The sequence below is a fragment of the Tympanuchus pallidicinctus genome, unplaced genomic scaffold (assembly GCF_026119805.1).
Source record: "Tympanuchus pallidicinctus isolate F22 unplaced genomic scaffold, pur_lepc_1.0 scaffold32, whole genome shotgun sequence".
Taxonomy (NCBI): Eukaryota; Metazoa; Chordata; class Aves; order Galliformes; family Phasianidae; genus Tympanuchus; species Tympanuchus pallidicinctus.
This window is the reverse complement of record NW_026294750.1, coordinates 1,162,142-1,180,318: the sequence shown is the minus strand read 5'-3', so window position 1 is coordinate 1,180,318 and position 18,177 is coordinate 1,162,142. Positions and strand designations below refer to the sequence as shown.

The following is an 18,177-nucleotide window of genomic DNA, read 5'->3' as shown; positions in this document are numbered from 1 at the left end:
CTGATTTATGGATGTATTTCTGGGCAGGAATTATTTTGCAGCTGCATTTGGGTTGTTAGCAGACCTGGCAGAAGCCACCTCTGTAGCTCTTGCAACAGCTGCATCCACAAATTTGAAGGAGGAACAGTTGAATGAAAGCATGAGATGAACGTTTCCATCATATCAAACAGGAAAACTCACAGATATTTAAATAAATCAATGCCAGCAGCAGAGCAAGTCTCCCATCTCAACCAGTGCTCAGGTAGCAAAGAGCAGCTGAAAGGAGACAGCAGAGCCCTGTAACATTATCACAGCAAAGAAAAACAGGGGGTTGGTTTTTGATGAGAGTGATTTTTTGATCCCCGACAACCATCTGGAACTCTTCCCCTCCAAAATGTTGGCCCAAAGCAGGTTTGGCACATGAGAAAATCAACTTCCTTCACAGCAAAATTGTCACAGCGCCCGGTTTCCAGCATGGGATGTAAAGCTGAAGTTTCCCAAGAGATGAGAATCTGTGCATTGGGTGGGAGTGGGAATGAGTCCAGCACCTCACTTACGGCTCATGTTCATCCCTGCCTTTTCCTTTAGCAGAGTATTTTGAACTAAGAGCACTAAACTGATACCAAACAGAAAGCTTAATCCTATTGCACTAAATGAGATAGGCAGGGAAGGATGTGTTAATACCTGCAAGCAAGGCAGCTGGCTGTAAGAAGCAATACATGATGCCATGCACAGGTGGAGCCATGGGACATCACCTCTGTCCTCTTCTCCAGCACCACCGCAGACAGCTTCCAGTCCTTCTGTTCAGGGCATCAGGGCTTTTCCTTAGCATTCGTCAGTTATTTGGCAGTGGCAGCACTGCATGAGTGCAACAAAGAAGCTAAAATGCTAAACATGAAGGGTTCAAAACCCAGTGCATTCCTCACACCCCATCGGATCCATTGGAGCCAGCAAAGTTTAACAAGGTACACTTTCCTTCAAGTCAGCTGGCCACAAACTCCACTATGTGATGACAGTGGACATGGAAAAGCAGAGACCTCAGGATGGCAGGAGGGCAGGACAGCTGTCAGGGACCACGAGGACAGAACCACACGATACCAAGCTCTGCTCCAGAGCTCTGGGCTCTGCCAGCACACACATGCTCTCACTGTGCCTAGCAATGAAGGCAGAGCAATGAGGGATCTGAGAGCACAAGCTCTCAGAGCAATAGCAGCCATGCAAGGGATCAGCTGAGGAGCTGGAAGGGGCATCAGGAGGTTGTTCTGGGCTGCAAGACTTGGCCTAATGGTACGAGAACAGTTACAGCCACCACCACTAACCTCTGGGATGCAGGTCCTGCTATGGTGACACAGGGGAGGGTCAGCATCACTATAGAAAGCAGTCAGCCAAGCTGAAACTCGGCGCTAGGAGGAGGGCAGCCCTACCCTTACAGATGGCTGCTGGCAGTGGAAATGCATCTCTTTCAACTTGGGGGTGGGCTGGGTCACCTCCCGCATTGTGCAGCAGCAGACACACCAATGGGTCACTCGTGCATGCTGCCCTCACCAAAGAATCCCTCTGAGCAGGAGGCAGAACAAATAGCTGCAAGGGAGGAAAAGCCAGGTCTGCTTGGAGTGCATGTGCTGCCCTTTATTCTTAAAGCCATTACAGACACTCGCCCTGCAAGCTGCTCCCATTACCGAGCGTTTCCAGCCGATTACATGCAACCAAGCAGAGCTCACACAACGAGGCTCTGCATGATAGCACTGATGGTGGGGGATTGGAGAGCCAGACCTCAACAAAGCCCTTCTGAAACATCATTTTAAAATAAAAATGTATTCACCATCAAGACAAGGGAAGCCAAGCAGTCAGCACGTGCAGGGATGAGTGCCCGGGGCGTGCAGCATGGGGAGCATCTCCCTGTACACACAGTGCATGGGCAGCACCCTGATGGGAGAGACAAAGCACAAAGGGAAGGTAACAGCAAAATGTTGTCCCCACGGGTTCCTGCAGCCTTCACCTTTGAGGCTGACCCACATAATGCCTCCTGAGATGACAGCACCCAGAAAAGATGCAGGGATTCCAGAAGAGAAGAGGAAATGCTCACTTAAAGCCATTAAAAAGGAAAGAGTTTGCACCCAGTATCCAATGCACACAAGTGAATTTGAGATGCAGTCTTCACTATTACCTTAATTGCATTTTCCAGCTGGAACGCCTGAATTTGTCAGGAAGCAAACATTGCCTACCCAGTGCTCTGATGTAGGATTTTACCTGAAGCACTGACTTCAAAAGCTGCTTTTCTTCTCCTAAGGGGAGAAACTGACCTCTAAGGACAGCCAACATTTTGCAAAGTGCTCACAACTGTTTTAATGAGATTTACTAAATAGTGCTTTTACAATGAATCCTCTTTTGCACCCGATTAGATTGTTTTCAAGGAAAATGAACGAAAGAAAGCAAAACACTCCTGCACAAATTCAATAAACAGAGCAGCATTATGGATGTCACAAAACAGCCTGGAGCTGCCAATATCTCAGAACTGCAGTTGGAACCAGCAGCACTGTGAAGGTAAGCACTCCTTGCTCTTCATTTGAAGCTGAGCTCTACATGTTCTACAGTGCTGGAGAAGATGCAACTAAAGGGAGGAAAAGACAGCATTGAGCTGTCCAGGGGCAGAAAATGGGGCTCTGAGGACCTGACAGAGCTGTGGGTGTCCCTGTGCAATGCAGGGAGTGGGACCAGATGGCTCCTAGAGGTCCCTACCAACTCCAATGGCTCTATGATTCTAACAGGAGCAGAACACATCCAGAAGGGGCAGGCTCCCAGGCTTTGCTGACAATTTCTCACTAAGTGCCACATGTTCCCTCCATCAGCACTTCCACAGCACCAAAGCAAGCTGCCTGGCAGCCACAAATCCCTGATCAAAAGCACCGAGCAGCTCAGGCTGCAGCTGGCAAACTCACACCGCGTTCCCCCCTTCCCTTCCGTGAGAGCTACAGAACCCCACAAGACATGACAGCCAACCAACAGAAATAGAGCAGCACGTCTCAAACTGTACACATCCACCTGCCCTGCCAACTTCTGACACACAGACTCACAAAGGCTCTGAACGTAGAGCAGAAAGCATCGCCAAAAGGAACTCGAGCAAGAAATGCAGAGTGCATTTCATTCCCAACGCCTGCCAGTGCCCCCATGCAGGGAACTGATGCACCAATTAAGTGCTTTGGGTTGGCAGGATGCATCACCCTCCGCTGTCTGCTCTGTGGAGCTGCTAGATGCTCGTTGTCAGATGAAATCAATGCGATTAGATCCAGCCAAAGTCACTGTTTATTTTTTCCCCAGCACCCACAGTGATCTCATCCCATACACAGCTCAGTGTGAACTGGGGTTTCTAGCAGGGAAGCTTGCATCTAGGAGAAAGGGTGCCTGCTATCCTTCCATGCACAGACTCTTCCGTCTGTAGAGGGGCTCAGGTGGCCCCTGTGCCCTCCAGGCCACACACAGCACCTCTGTGTCACCTGCCAGCCTGCTCCTGCTGCCACAGCACGGGGAATTCCCTCTCAGACCACTGCTAATGCATGACCTGGAGCAGATGAGAAACAGGTAAATAGGCCAAGTAAAGCAGAGAGACAGAATGAATTAGTCCTGCCCTACATCAATTATAAAGCAAATGCAATTGGTTTGTATCAGTAACTACATCCAGAGCGCACTTCTGCCTCAGGGAGACAAAAAAAAAATTAGATGGGGGCTCACGTACCATCCACTGCCCTGGTAACACTGCTGAGATCTGTGATGGGGGGGTTCTGAACCCAGGCTGGCACCGGTGTGCTGCACTGTCTGGGCACGGAGGGAGGACAGACCTGCCTCAGGACAGACCCACAGGGCACCAATGTGAGCAGGGAGAAGCAGTAAGCCTCAGGGAAAAGCAAACCGTTCTCTGCTAGTGAAACCTGAACGCAACAGGATGGGAGAATGAGGCCCTCAAGGAAGGGAACACAGGTCCAGGAGAGGACTGCCTGCAATGCTGGCACAAACGAGGCAGCTCCACATGGCTGCAATGACTGCAGATGAAATTCTTTCTCCATGAGCTTGTTAGCTGGTTAGGGAAACTACAGGACAAGAGAGAGCACTGGCAGAAAGGAAAACAGAAAAGTGACCTACAGCAGCTTCCAGGGAAAAACTGAGGACACAACGGACTGGGTCATGGTCACAGCACTGAGATAAGCTCCTGCTCAGCCCTGGCTTGCATCAAGCAAACACAGAAAGCATCAGCTTAAGACTCACAGCACAGCAGTTCCGAAGGAAGCTTATGGAAACTGGGATGGCTGCTAAAGGGAACAGTTGTGCACTCGAGAAGCAGTTTCTTTGTTAAATACAGTTCCCTCAGCCAGAAGCTGCATTTAGCAGCACAGCCCTTCCCAACCTCACATTCTTAAAACACAGTACAGATGTACAGGCAAGTTGGACTATTAATGTGTAAACTGATGCAGAGGCATTGCCTCTAACAAGTTCAGGGACACTGCGACTCAAGTGAATAACTGCATCTGAAGCAAGGCTCACCCATACAGCTCCAAGGGTTCCAGAGCACCTCACGTTGCTTCAGCATCTCCTCATCACCAACATGGGGGAGAGGAAACACAGCCTCCTTTTTCTCCTGTCCCTCTCACAGTAGAAGCAGCGCACACAGCCACCTTGGAGCAGCACTGCAGACCACTACAACGTGCCCCATGTTCCTGAAGAACTTAGAACAGAAAGCAAAAGCCAACCATGAGTAAGCTGGGGAGAACACTGAGCTCTTAACCACCTCACACTCAGATAACATCAGTGAGCAAAACCTCAAGTCTTGCAAAGCAGTTAAGGTCAATGAAGGAGGATAAACAGCTTACCATGTATTTACACACACACACACAACTTAATTTAACACTCAAATGTTTATTTTGAGATTCAAATTCCTCCTTTTTGCTAACCTGACCTCAAGAGCCAACATCCACCTGCATCTGTGGGTCGAGAGCTGCACATTCACAGCGATGAGCCTGTAGGCACATTAAGTCAAAGCAGAGGCTAAGAACAGTGCCTTGCCTCTTCCAAGTCATTCCAGAGCTGCATTTAATGATCTCTAGACTTGAATCTGCTACAGCAAACCCTCTGTGAAGGTAGCACAGGCTCTATGGGACAGCAGGAGCAGGACTGGCCGCCCCTCTGACTCGTTTCCAGCTTCAGAAGGAAGCAGGATGGATTCTGTGCTGCAGCTCAGCCACTGCAGCCAGCTCTAGGCTCCCCAGTTCAAAAAAAGATAGGGATCTTCTGGAAGGAGCTCAGTGGAGGGCTGCAAAGATGAAGAAGGCCTGGAGCATCTCCTGTGTGAGGAAGGGCTGAGTCACCTGGGTCTGCTCAGCCTGGGGAAAAGAAGACTGAGAGGAGATCTGATAAATGTTTATATCTGAAGGGGGGTGGAAGGCAAATGGATGAGGGCAGGCTCTTCTTGGTGGTGCTTAGCGATAGGACAAAGAATGATGGCCTAAAACTTGAACACAGGAGAACAACTTCTTTATGGCAAGGGTGACGCAGTGCTGGAAAAGGCTGCCCAAGGATGGTGTGGGATCTCCTTCTATGGAGATATTCAAGACCCACCTCGATGCCCACCTGTGCAACCTGCTGTAGAGAATCTGCTTGAGCAAGGGAGTTGCATCTTGAGGTCCCCTCCAATCCCAGCACTCCTGTGCTCCTATGATTCCCACCAGTGGCCTCAGCCCAGGTGCTGGGTAGCACATTGGGATCACATCCTCCAAGTTCGGTATACTCAGCTCTCTTCCAAGTTTTTTCTTGCTTCACCCTTTTTGTGAAATAATTCCTGTTGTTGAAGGAAACATCCCCAGAACACTAAATCAAGCACTAAGTACGCACACCTTCCAGATGCTGCAAGTTTTCAGCTGGTTTCAACCAAGTGGAGATGAGCCATAGAATTCAGACTCCAGCAGGCTGAAAGGACACGAGAGGAACTCAGTAATTTCACACTGCACAGAGGGGTTACTGACATCGCTCCAAGACAACCAGAAGTCACCCTTGGGGGATGGCAGGATAAACCAAGGCTGCTCAGACGCCTCTTATAGGACAGCCAACACTTCTTCACACTTAACTGCAGCAAGAAGCCGTGGCTCGAACGGCTCGCTGGGTCCTGGCAGACCAAAACCCAGGTCCATGGCACCTGCACACCATATTTAAGTCATCTGATGGCCCTCATGATCCTTAAAGAGAACCAAGATTAGAACGCAAAGCTTTCAATCCTCCAGAGATCAAGGTTTTAATCAGAAACCTGTTGCTCCTTCCTAAAACAAAAGGGAAAAGGCTCTGGTTTCCAGCAGCAAGGAGGGGGCTGTGGGCCCATCTGTGCCACAGCGCCGGCCGCCTTTAATCGGATTACATTCTAAAACCAGGCAATTTACTTGGTGATGCCAAACTTGAAAGGATTGCTCATCGTGTCTTAATTAGGATGAGGCAAAAGTCATTTCACCTAATTTCCAACCCACTTCAATATTAGATTTGAAGGCAACCTATGACATTTTCGGGCTTGTTTGGCGTAAGAGTCTGAAAACCAGCAGGCAATAGGATCAGATATAAATCTAATGAGATAATGTATTTACATATTATTTATGGCACTCACTTTCAGGCAGGGTTGTGTTCTTGCATCCTAAGTACACAGCACTGCAGATATTTCCTTTTAGCTGGAAAAAGCTTGAGGTCTATTCTTAAATTTAATTTCCCTTTAAAAGAAACCATGTGTTTAAATAACAAGGGGAGAGTGCTAATGTAATCAGGGTTTACCAAACCTAAACAACTGAACTCAAACTCTCACTTCCCTTAAGCAAAATAACACAGGCTCTCAGAGAGCTTTGCATTAGCCCTGCTTGCACACTCCTGCTTTAAAAGCAACTTCTGCAGTTCCCTTCACATCCAGCTAGGTTCAGATATATACACTGATTTTAATCTGAAACACTCAGCCACGCAAGGCAGGATGCATCACGTCAGGAATGTGCATGCACACGTGGTCTCTGCACTTGGCATCTTCCTTGGGGCTTCCCAAACTTCTCACACGTTCATCTTTACGAACCACTGGGGAAAAGAGCTGCGTGAACGGTGCTGCAATGAGCCACAGCCTGCTGAAATCCTTGGTCCAGGCAAAAGTCAAGTCAAAATCCACCCAAATACACACAGTGCAGATGAAAAACAGGGCTTTACACTTGAGCTCCTTAGCCAGCAGTGTGGGTGCTCCGTGGGATCTTCTTCCAGGACAAACACCTACAGAGAACTCTGCCCTGGCACGAGGCACCCAGCTGAGCCCCACATTTGGTTTGAGTTAAAGGGTGTTCAAGAACATTTAGTTCCAAAACTCATCTGGGCTTTTCGAAGTCCATCATCTCCCAGCCTGCGCAACAAAGGGGCGCTCTGACAATTAAGCATGATCGTTAAAGCAAGCCATGGGGATTCACTGCAGGACAGAGACACGAAGAACATCCATGGACTGCTCTGCACTGAGGCACTGCCTTACTTTGGGCAGGACGCGTCCCACTGGGGTGGCAGCAGGCAGTCCTTTGGGACACAGCGCGGAGAGAAGCTCGCCCGAGCTCCCAGGCGCTGCTTGCTTCCTGAGCACGGTTCACACCTTTCTGCCCTCCTGGCCTTTAATTAAGCATTTTACCCCTCCATTGGACTATCGAAGATCTTTCTTTGAAATGTTAGTGCATCTGGGACTGGAGCTGTCAGCCAATTCCTGTTTTTCTCCTTTCTGCAGAGTGCAGCTGTATTAGCTTCTCCAGTCTGTTGCTATAGAAACAAATCAATCCTCAACAGTTTTATTTTTACCATTTTTCTGTGAAATAGGATTTCTCTCCTTTCCAAGCCTGAGCTGTACTCCAGAGCCAGCTCTTTGGGACGGGCACGGTGCCACCTCCACATCAGAAGAGCCTCACACCTGGGGGCAGTGCGAAGAGGAGACCACCAACACCCCACCTAAAGGCACTTCCACGAGGATGCTTCACCTTGAGCTGATGGCTGCAGCGCTCCTGCAATGCTGCTGCCTCCAGGTGGCACAGGAGGATGACAGCCATGCTGGGGACACTCACCCATCACTGCAGCCAGGAACCACAGCACAGCTCACCCATCCTCACTGCCTCCAGGAGCTTGTCTCATCCTCATCCAAGTGGAGCTGCCAGAGAATTTTCCCTTTTGGTCTGGGATGAATGCAGGTGTAATCCGTTATCTACGACCTCTGTTCTGCGTCCCATCTTTCACTTCTGTCTTTCACAGCCTGCTTGCTTTTCTTTCAGTCACCCTAAAACAATGCACTACATTAAAAACCACCACTGGATGAGCGCTGTTTCTTGGCTCAGTTGCTGCTCGTATATCAAATGCTGTTTCATACATTCATACATTCATAAAGCTGAGCTCTTTGCCAAGCAGCCTTGCTCCAGTGGCTCCACTCCCACAAACACACATTTGGGGATCACTTCACACAAAGCTGCTGTGGGACAACTGCTCTTGAAGCAGCAGAGGGCAAGGGGGGAGCCTGCCCCTCCACACCTGCAGGTTTCCAACCCCCCCCGTATAGGATCTAGGAACAGGGCCATCACAAACGAAGCTGTTCTGCTGGGTCAGCCAGCTGGAGCGAGTTACTCTGGCACAGCCTCACGAATGCTCAAACATCCATTGGGGAATGAAAGCAGGAGAGGACAAGATCACTGCTGCACAAGCGTAGTCACAGCCTTCAAGTCTCCTTGTTAGTTGTCAAACCCCATTTCTTCAGCGTTCAGCGTCCAGCCCAACGCCGCACAGCTCTTCAGAACACGCTGTGCTCTGGATGCACTCAGGTGTGCAGTGATGTTCCTCCAGTTTCAGGCTTGCAGACTGGTGCAAGCCTACTGAAGTGTCGGCATCTCATCGCTCAGGCGTCTCCTGTCTGTTTACACACAGCTGTGGGATTCGTGCTGAAATTCCTGCACACAGCTCAACTGCAGGACAAGAAATTGGGGCATACACTAATCAAAGAGCTGGCAGGGGATCCCCCAGCCAACCACTCAGCCCGCTGAAGCCTCGCAAACATCCCTTTGGCCAGCAAAGTAAATATGGACAAACACGAACACTGCTGAATGCAGCTGCTAACCCAGCATCACTACAGCCAAGCCTCAAATCCTCGAGATGCAAATGTCAAGGCTGCATCTGATGAAGTGAGCCACCAGCACCTGCTTGGTCCTCAAGCTTTTCTAGGGAGGCTCCAGCCAGCTTTTAAGCCAGTCCTGCTCAGGGCACAAAAAACACAAAGCCATGGAACAACCCGCATGAGAGCACTGCAAGATGAAGCTCCTGGAAGGGGTGTCACCGAGCAATGGGAAGCACTGGGAACTGAGCTCCATGCCCACCTGGATGCACTGCTCTCACATGGGGATGCTGTAGTGACACAGAGCCTGAGCTGCCCGGCACTCCTCATGCCACAGCACTGCCAGTGTGGCTGTCTGAGGTCATGCACGGAGCTGCTGGCACGGAACACACGCCTCATCACAGAGCTGTGCTGACCAAAGCAGCAAATGAAGTGTTTCAGTGCTGCATTAGAAGATCACGCAGATGCAGAATGGTTCAGAGTCACTGCCAATAATTGCAGCCCTCCTGAATTCCTTAGAAAGTGCTTTGGAAACAACTTGCAACGTAAGACTTGGTGCACACCTCATGCCTGTGGTGTCCATGCTCTCAGCAATATCAGAGCGATCTGCCCTGCTTTCCTGTGTGCAAGGCAGGGTGGGGAGCAGGAGAGTTCAAAACTGGGCGAGATGCTGTTAATGACAGCCCTGAGAAAAGTGAAAACACAGCCAGAGTGTCTGCATGCTTCACAAGAATGCTCCAAGAGGAACTTCCTCTGGGTGAGGGAAAGGAAAGATGAGGAAACATTCTGTTGGCACCTCTACACAACCCCTGAAGTTGGACCTTGGAGCCAGGCGGCTGCTCCCCGCCCCACATCACCCAGCACTGGGGCTGTGCCTCCTGGCTGCCAGCCCTGGGCACGCAGAGCCCAACAGCTGAACCCTGTGCTCTGCTCGCTGTGTTGCTCACCTCATTTCTGCTCAATAGAGGAGGGCCCAGGCACCAGGAACTGCTCACGGAACACATAACCCTCAGAAAGCGTTCTGCAGTAAAGCACTAACAGACATTTTTAAGCCATCAAGCTGTGCAGGAGCAAATATAAAACCCCAAATACAAAACCCCACTTTTTCATTTAAGAAAAAATCATTTTTCCGACTTTAACCACACTTGGGCTACTCGAAGCTACTTTAAGTGTTTAACCATTGTACCATGTCATTTCCTAACCCAAAGAAAATACTCGCCAGTCATAACTGCAGCAAATTGAGCGGAACACTTGCTGTGGCTTCAGTGAAGGCACAACCAGATCCTTCCCCACAACAGATGCATGCAGAACGCCCCAGCTCCCTGCAAAGCCTGTCCCTGACAGACCTACAGGAGCTGAAAGCCCAGCAGCAGCCCCAGTTTCCCCTCTCACCAACAGAGATCCCATCTTTTGATATCGGCTGGTGAAAAGAAGTTGCTTTTTCTGCAGGGTTCTGCTTTCCACCGGGGTGTGTTTTTCTACCAGATATTTTTAGCATTATGGAGCAGCACGTTTGCCCCCCTGGGGAGAGACTTCATCTTTAATTCCACCTCAGCGTTTCCTTCTCGTTTGACTTCTCACAGTCTATCACATCTCACTTCCTGCTTACCTGCACGACTCGTGATTGCAGCAGGAGGTCTCACGCTGTGATGGGAGCTGGGAGCCTCGGGCCCTGCTAAAGCTCACCCTGAAATCCCAACAAATGCAGTGATGCAAAATCTTCTCCACTGAACACTGCTGGGGGCACCTTCTGTGCCTTTTGGACCGGCATTTGTTCTCTGCACAGATGTGGCACCACATCCACACTGTGTCTGAGCAAACAGCTGCTTTGTACCCATCTTCAAACTGTGCTTCTGGGACAGCCGAGACTGAATGCAGAGAGCAGGCAGTGAGACTGCTGCAAAACAGGGACTGGAACGTTGTGCTAGCATTGGAGAGAGCAGGAACCAGACAGGGAAGGAGCAGGAAGGCAGGTGAGCACCCCTCCTAAGCACCTCCCAATCAAAGCTCTCTCGTAACACACGCACAGAAGTCCCTGCTCTGGGTGCTTACTTTGTGCTTTCTTCACTCACCAGCACTGAGTGTCCATTGCTTAACCTCCAACCTCCACATTACTCCAAAGCTGTTGCTGCTGTCCGCTGGGACATTGCACTCTGAGGACAGCTGAGCTCAGGGGTGACCCATTGGCACCCACCACCTCCTCCCACATCACATCCCTTTCATTTCCCAACCTCTGGCTTTCCATCAAGTGTCAGGCAGACGGAATTTCATATTCCCCATTTCCAAAGCCTTGAAGTTATTTAAAAGGAGGACAGCAGGGCAGGGCTGGCTGTAATTAAGCATCGCCACACATCCTCCTCCCTGCCCCCGGGAGCAGAGCAGCCGAGGAGCTCCTGACCCATGTTGGAGCTGCTCGCTGGCACCAATGGGGATTATGGGGGTCTGCCATCACACCTGGGTCTGGCATTGCTGCAGCCACACTGATTGCCAGACATTGACCAGCCACCCAGCCTGCAGAGCAGCCTGGAATGCAGCGATGCATCCCCATAACACAAAGTCACCACCATGCGCTGTCGGTGAGCGTGGCAGAGCTGTTACAACGAGAGGTTGATAACACTCGTGGTGTGTATTTAACTGAGCTGACCCTCTCCACTTTATCTGAACAGCCCTTAAGTACATCCATCTTCTGATGCAGACAAGCCTGAAGGGTTCCGAGCCAATTTCCCACTCAATACAAGGGCTCAGTGTTTTTAGTATATTAAATAAAAAAGAGAAATTTTGACCCAAGTGCAGATTTGCATTGCAGAGAAGCAGATTTATACACCAGGGAAATGTAAGCACTGGCAGCCACTGGGCTCTGTGCTCTGCTCAGAGTGCAGCAGCAAATCTCTGATACAGTGATAGAAAAGTGGATCAAATCTGGCTACAAATAGGCAAGCTGTATCCTTTCAGACACTCAGACCACAGTGATGGCGTAACTCAGAAAGGGCTCAAATCCTCCCTTCCTACCCCCAAACAAACTACTTGCTCAGGGAACAGAACAGTGCTGGACCAGCAAAAAAGCTGCAACTCAAGAAATGCACCAGCAAGTGGCTTCCTTAGGAGATGCCAGGGGGAAAAAAAAAGAAGAAAACACTAACAAACATCTAAAAGCTTCAAAACAGAGCGAATTACACAGCGTGGTCCTTTAAATACAAAAGCAAAGGAGCGTGCCCTCCTTCTGGGTGCCTGTGCAGCATGCAGCACAGCTGACCCTGAGCTGCCAGCCACTGTCAGGCTGAGCTGCGGCGAAGCAGCGTTGCTGCAAGCAATGGAAATAATGGAGGGCGAGCAGACAGAGCACAGACAGTGAGAAGACACCTTGTTGAACACCCAGCTGCACTTCTAACCTGTACATTCACCCATGACCAGAGGAAACCCATGCACAGTCACCAGCCCCTGCTGGCACACTGACCCAGAGTCCTCCTCCTCCAAACACACGTCTTCCCAGTTACACCAGTCTGCTGCAACCAACCACAATCAGCAGCGCCTGCAATCCTGCAGCAGCCTAGGGGAGCAGGCAGGGCCAAAGCCAACACAGGGCATCAACCAGCCCTGCTGCAATGCTCCCCCAGCTTACAGCCTCGCCTTGGGGCACAGAGCCCCAGGGATTCTGCTCCCAGCCCCTGCAGCACCACCTCCGTGCTACCATAGCTCAGGGCTGCTCCAATCTATGCTCACACACTCTATGTACCCCACAGTCCATGTATCCCACCGCAGTGCCTCATCCCATCCCCTTCATGCACTCCTTTCAACCCACACAGGCCCAAACCCTGGGGGGAGCACTTCTTGGTTCCCCCTTCACTTACAGTACAGACACATCCATGTCCCACTGGGCTCCATCCCACGCCACAGGAGCTCAGACAGCCCCTGTCCCACAGCCCTCCTGCCCACACATTCCACCCCATGCACAGATTCCAACCCACAGCTTCCCTGTTCCACAATCCCGTTGTCACCCCCCAGCACACCAGCAACACACACCCCCTGTGCCAGTCCTGCAACCCCAAAAGCCCAGCTCATGCTTACAAACCCACTAACCCCATACATCTTGTGCACTCAACCTTGTACCCCATCAACCCCACAATCCCTACCTGCCCCACAGTCCTACAACACCCCTATGCCCACACCTCACCTCAAGCAGCACAGTCCTCAGTCTCCCAGCCCCATATGCACCCCCACTCTAAGATCTCTCCAGCCCACACACCTCCATTCCTTCTCCGCAGCCCTACAGCACCCCAACCCTACGCACCCCACAACTCTAAACTCCCACAAAGCTCAGTCCTCACCTCGAGAGCCTAGACACACTTAACGCCCCACTGCCTTCCCCACATCCCACCCCACAGCTCCAAACTCCCACCTCCTACCCCAAAGCCCTGCAGCCCCTCAGCCCTCCACAGCCCTCACACCACACAGCCACCCATAACAACCCTCCCACAGCCTCAAGCCCTGTGCTCACCTCTAAACACAGCCCAGCTGCCCCACGGGCCCGCAGCTTCTCGGCCCCACAGAGCTCCCCAGGCCTGCAGCCCCACAGCCCTACAATGCCTTTATCCCTCACAGCCCCCCCGGCTCACCTCAGCAGACTGGACAGCGGGTGCCCCACACCACCACCTCCACCTCCTCCTCCTCCTCCTCCACCGCCGCTTCCACCGCCTCCACCACCCCCGGAACCTCCACCACCACCTCCTCCGCTTCCCCCGGAACCGAAACCGGAGCTGAGGCGTTTTCCCGACAGCAGTTTCTCTACGGCAGGCAGGTTCCCGGTACGGGCGGCCTCCAGCAGCTCCTGCTCCTTCCCCATGGCCCGGCCCGGCCGCCGCCACCGCCTCCCGCCAGGCCACGCCCCGGAAGGATGCTCGGGGGGCGTGGCCTGCGGGTGAGTGGGCGTGGTCTGAGGGACCCGTTTGTGCTATTGCGAATGGGCGCGGCCTAATGTATCTGGGCGTGGCCTGCACGGAGTGGGCGTGGCTTGCACTGAGTGGGCGTGGCCTGCTATCGCGCAGGGCGCTCAGGAGGACTCGTATTTTCATCCCCTTCCTTTTACATGAAGGAATGAAGCGCGTACAAAACACAGCCCTGCAAAACGATGCATTAAACCCGCAACCTCAGCTACAGACGAGGCAGATTTCCACCTTAAAGAGGTTAGAAACATTTCCGTGTGCAGTTGCTCCAAGCAGCCGTCTCCGCTTGAAGAGCTGCCACAGCTTTCAGGTCGGAAGCAGAATCCTGAACTTGCTTTCAGCTCCCGAGGGAGCTTCGTGGGGGGGAAGGTCCCGTCCCCAAGCTGAGCTCAACTTCCGAAGGCCCCACGGCGCTCAGACCCATAGAAGCCCCGTTGCCATAACGACAGCGCCCCCACCCTCTGGCCGCTGTAGTGTGACGTCATCACTGCGCGACGGCGCGACGCGGGGCGATGGCGGAACCCGGAGAGCCGGGTCGGGAGGAGAGAGGGAGCGGCGCCGAGCGGGAGCCGTCACCCACCGCCTCATCCCCTACCGGGGGCGGCGCTGAGGCCGCGGAGGAACCGGCGGCCGCGGAGGGGGCGGCAGAGGGGGAGGCGAGGGAGGCTGGAGGCGGCGGGGAGCTGAAGGTGGAGGCAGCGGACGGGGAGGTGAGGGCACGGAGCCGGGCTCGGCCGTGAGGGGCGGGGAGCGGGAAGCGAACGGGGCCGCCGCCACAGCGCCGCTCTCTCGTGCAGGTGAGGAGCGCGGAGGGGGAGGCGCTGGACGGGGAGGACCTGAGCCTGCAGCCGTCGGCGGCCAAGAAGGTGAAGCTGGAGCTGAAGGAGAGGAAGGAGAGGAAGCACAAAGTGGACGAAGATGAGATCCAGAAGATGCAGTGAGTGCGCCCGGGGCGGGGGGTTCTGACAGGGCTGGAGGCGTTCAGTCCAAATGCTATGCGAGGCCCCCCCGAGGGGAATGGCTCTGCTGGGACACCACGGCCATCGGGTTTGGGTGGTGCTGTGCGGGGCCAGGAGTTTGGTGTGGGATCCCTGTGTTTCCCTTCCAACCCAGGATGTTCTGTATCTGCAGCTCTTTCCCAGATCCCTCTGAGCTGCCTCATCATCTGCGTTGCAAATCTTAACACAACTGGAGTGCTGTTGTTTTCTCTCCAGCTCTTTTTTATGCTGCTGGGAGGCTGAGGATGGTTGCAATGCTTTACAGAACCGTGTCAGCGACCTGACGAGCTTCAGAATTGTGCCTGTTTGGTTTTTTTAAATCTCTGTAAGTGATTCATTCTCTCCCCTCCAGAATACTGGTCTCCTCCTTTTCTGAAGAACAGCTGAATCGTTACGAGATGTATCGCCGCTCTGCCTTCCCCAAAGCTGCTATCAAACGGGTACGACTTCAGTCATGCCTCAGCACAAAGCAAACGGGCTGAGCCTGGCCACGCTCCCAGCCCAGCCTCACACACGTACATAAACTTATTACTATGGGGGGCTCAGCAGTTCAGGATTGTGGGCACTCACTGCCTCCCCTCCAGCCACATCTCAGCCTTTGTGGCCGTCCCTAGATCTGCTTATCTGGTTATGTCGTACTCAGTGCGCCTGTGGGGTTTATGTAGTTTAAGTAGGAGCTTATCTCACATGAAAGTAGTTTGGGGGACAGTTGCTAGTACAGATCTGTAGCTGAATAAAAGTAATCTAAAATTGTTACAGTTAGCATGTGCCCACAGCTATAGGACCTTATTCCAAAGATCATTCACTGCTGTTTCTGCTCATTTTGTTTACTGATGCTTGATATTTGGCAGGCTCCAATTACTAAATATAATTTGAAATATTTCACTGTTGCTGCATGTGCCTCATTTGACTGACTGCCTCTTCTTGGTTTGTGCAGCTGATCCAGTCCATCACGGGCACATCTGTCTCTCAGAACGTGGTTATTGCTATGTCTGGCATTTCCAAGGTCTTCGTTGGGGAAGTGGTGGAGGAAGGTGAGCAAATCACATAATTGTTCAGTAAAAGGTTAAGAACACAGAGAGAGTGCGTTGTTTAAAGCAGAACAGAAGGACATGAAATAAAGCTGGACTTTTGTGGCTTCTTCTCCAGGTCTGCAGCTTGACACACTGCCCTGCAGAGCCCTCCTGCTTTCAGCAGCAGCAGCAGAAAGCTGCTGTTGAGACTCGGGGGGAAGTGTGGCATTGTCCATATTCCACTCCAATGCTGTTAATATAATTGCCCATAAACCAGTAGAGATCAGTGAGTGCCTTCCTCCTTTTTTATCTTTTCTGCAGAAGATAACTTAGATGTTCTTGCTCCTACATGAGTAGGCTGCAGTGCCAAAGCAAAGATCTCATTAATACTACTGTGACAAATTCAGCTTAGAAGGGAAATGCGTTATTTAAGCCTCTTAACCTGCAAGATTCTTTGTTACTGCAGTGAGCTGAGATCTCCTTGACCTGTGCAAGGCTGACCCAGCTGTGTGCGGGCTCATGCAGAGGAGGAAAAGATTCTTGTTTTTTGTGCCAACAACTTAGTACAGGCTTGTCACACAAAACACACGGCCTGGATGTGCAGGGATTGCCATCAGCGAGGATGATGCAGCTTTTGGCACTTCTTATGCTTTGACTGTGTCTGCAGCTCTGTGTTGCCAGAGGCTGTCTGGATAAGCAGCTTCACTGCTGTACTTAATTGCTTCGTGTCCTTGGCAGGAGACCTGAATGATACTTACCAGAAATGAAGAACAGGGACTGCCCTTCAAGTCAGCTGTAGGCTGTTCCCTCCTATCACTGCTGCACACAAGCCCCAGAACATACCTCACGAGCTAGGGGTGGTTTTAAAGTAGCAAGTTTAAGATGATGAAGCCTTGTCAAGCTCTTGCATGACCTAGTCTATTCCATAGCAGCTGGAATGTTGTGTAAAAGCAGCTGATTCTGAGCTGGTATTGGTGCCCCAAGGACTGGTTTTTCTTCAGAGAGACACACAAAGCTGTTTCGTTCTTGTGTACAGATAAAACATGAGCTGTAAACCTTGAGCAGTGTCACCTGCTGCCTTTATTATCGAAGTTCGACCAGTAGGAGGCTTTTCAAATGTCGCCTGCTGGGAGAACAGCAGAGCTGAGCTCTCCTTGCTCATGCCAACTCCTGTTTTTTTGTTTAGCGCTGGATGTGTGTGAGAAGTGGGGGGAGCTGCCACCTCTGCAGCCCAAACACATGCGGGAGGCTGTCAGGAGGCTCAAGTCACGAGGACAGATCCCAAATTCCAAATATAAAAAGATCATCTTCCACTGAAGTGTCCTGGGATCAGCAAAGAGAAGACAAGTTCAAACAAGCTTCGGTTGTGCACCGTACAGCAGATATGAGACAGAAGCACTCCCCCTCTCCTGCTTGCAGGCCTCTCCCAGGAGCCTCTCAAGCTCAATTCAACGTGGATTTCAGTAACTTCAAGCATGGAGGTTTCTATGGATTGCTTTCAGTTTACAAAACCACCATGAAAGTTCTCAGCGTGGCTCATGGGATAGAAGGGCAGGGAGAAATGCTGAAGCTGCAGTTGTCCCATTAAGCTCATCCCCATAGGAGAGGCTCCCTGCCAGCAGCCCACGAGCAGCACGTTGTGTGCAGTCATTCATGTAGGCAACCATGGGGATGTTTCCTGCAGTAACTGCTGAAGGCCAGCTTGTCAGCTTAGTGCTGTGCGGGCTCGAGGAGGAGGCAGATTCTTGGCCTGGTGCCTCAGGGTCCTCTGATCCAGCAGCCTGCGAAAGAAACGTGCAACATCTTCCTTGTATTTACCCACCAGCACTGTGCCTCCTGCTGGCACGGCCGCGGTGGTTTCTCTGTACAGAAGTGTCTTTTTTTTGTACATTAAACTCGTTGCTATATTCTTAGTCTCGTTTGGACAGCACATGGTAATTGTGTAATGGTGTTGGTGTGATTCAAAGCAGGGAGAGCGCGCTGCGATCTGCCTCAACCAAGCCCAACATGTCCAAGAAGCTTCACGCCTCCGGCATGTATTGCTCCACGAGCAAGGGAACACGTGCTGACAGCTGATGCTTCTTAAGTCATCGCTCGGCTGCTCCTCCCAGCTGTATGGA

General features: G+C 51.7%; 2 protein-coding genes across 10 annotated transcripts in view; one reads left to right on the top strand and one right to left on the bottom strand.

Annotated features, from left to right (window-relative positions):
• The window catches only part of ANKS1A (ankyrin repeat and sterile alpha motif domain containing 1A), an 84,289-nt gene extending 70,313 nt beyond the window's left edge, over positions 1-13,976 (bottom strand). For 4 of the 9 annotated variants that reach the window (XM_052698309.1, XM_052698311.1, XM_052698312.1 and 1 more), the window contains exon 1: positions 13,720-13,975. In XM_052698309.1, coding sequence (XP_052554269.1) covers positions 13,720-13,946 — 227 coding nt within the window. In that variant the 5' untranslated portion in view covers positions 13,947-13,975. Of the gene's footprint in view, positions 1-663; positions 784-13,719 lie in introns of those variants that run through there. The other 5 variants (XM_052698307.1, XM_052698308.1, XM_052698310.1 and 2 more) reach the window with 3 other exon arrangements.
• Positions 13,977-14,536: 560 nt separating this feature from the next.
• On the top strand, positions 14,537-17,970 carry TAF11 (TATA-box binding protein associated factor 11). Its single transcript, XM_052698329.1, has 5 exons — positions 14,537-14,756; positions 14,844-14,983; positions 15,397-15,484; positions 15,982-16,078; positions 17,244-17,970. The coding sequence occupies exons 1-5, from the start codon at positions 14,559-14,561 to the stop codon at positions 17,372-17,374; spliced, it is 654 nt and encodes a 217-aa protein (XP_052554289.1). The 5' UTR covers positions 14,537-14,558; the 3' UTR covers positions 17,375-17,970.
• Positions 17,971-18,177: the final 207 nt, after the last annotated feature.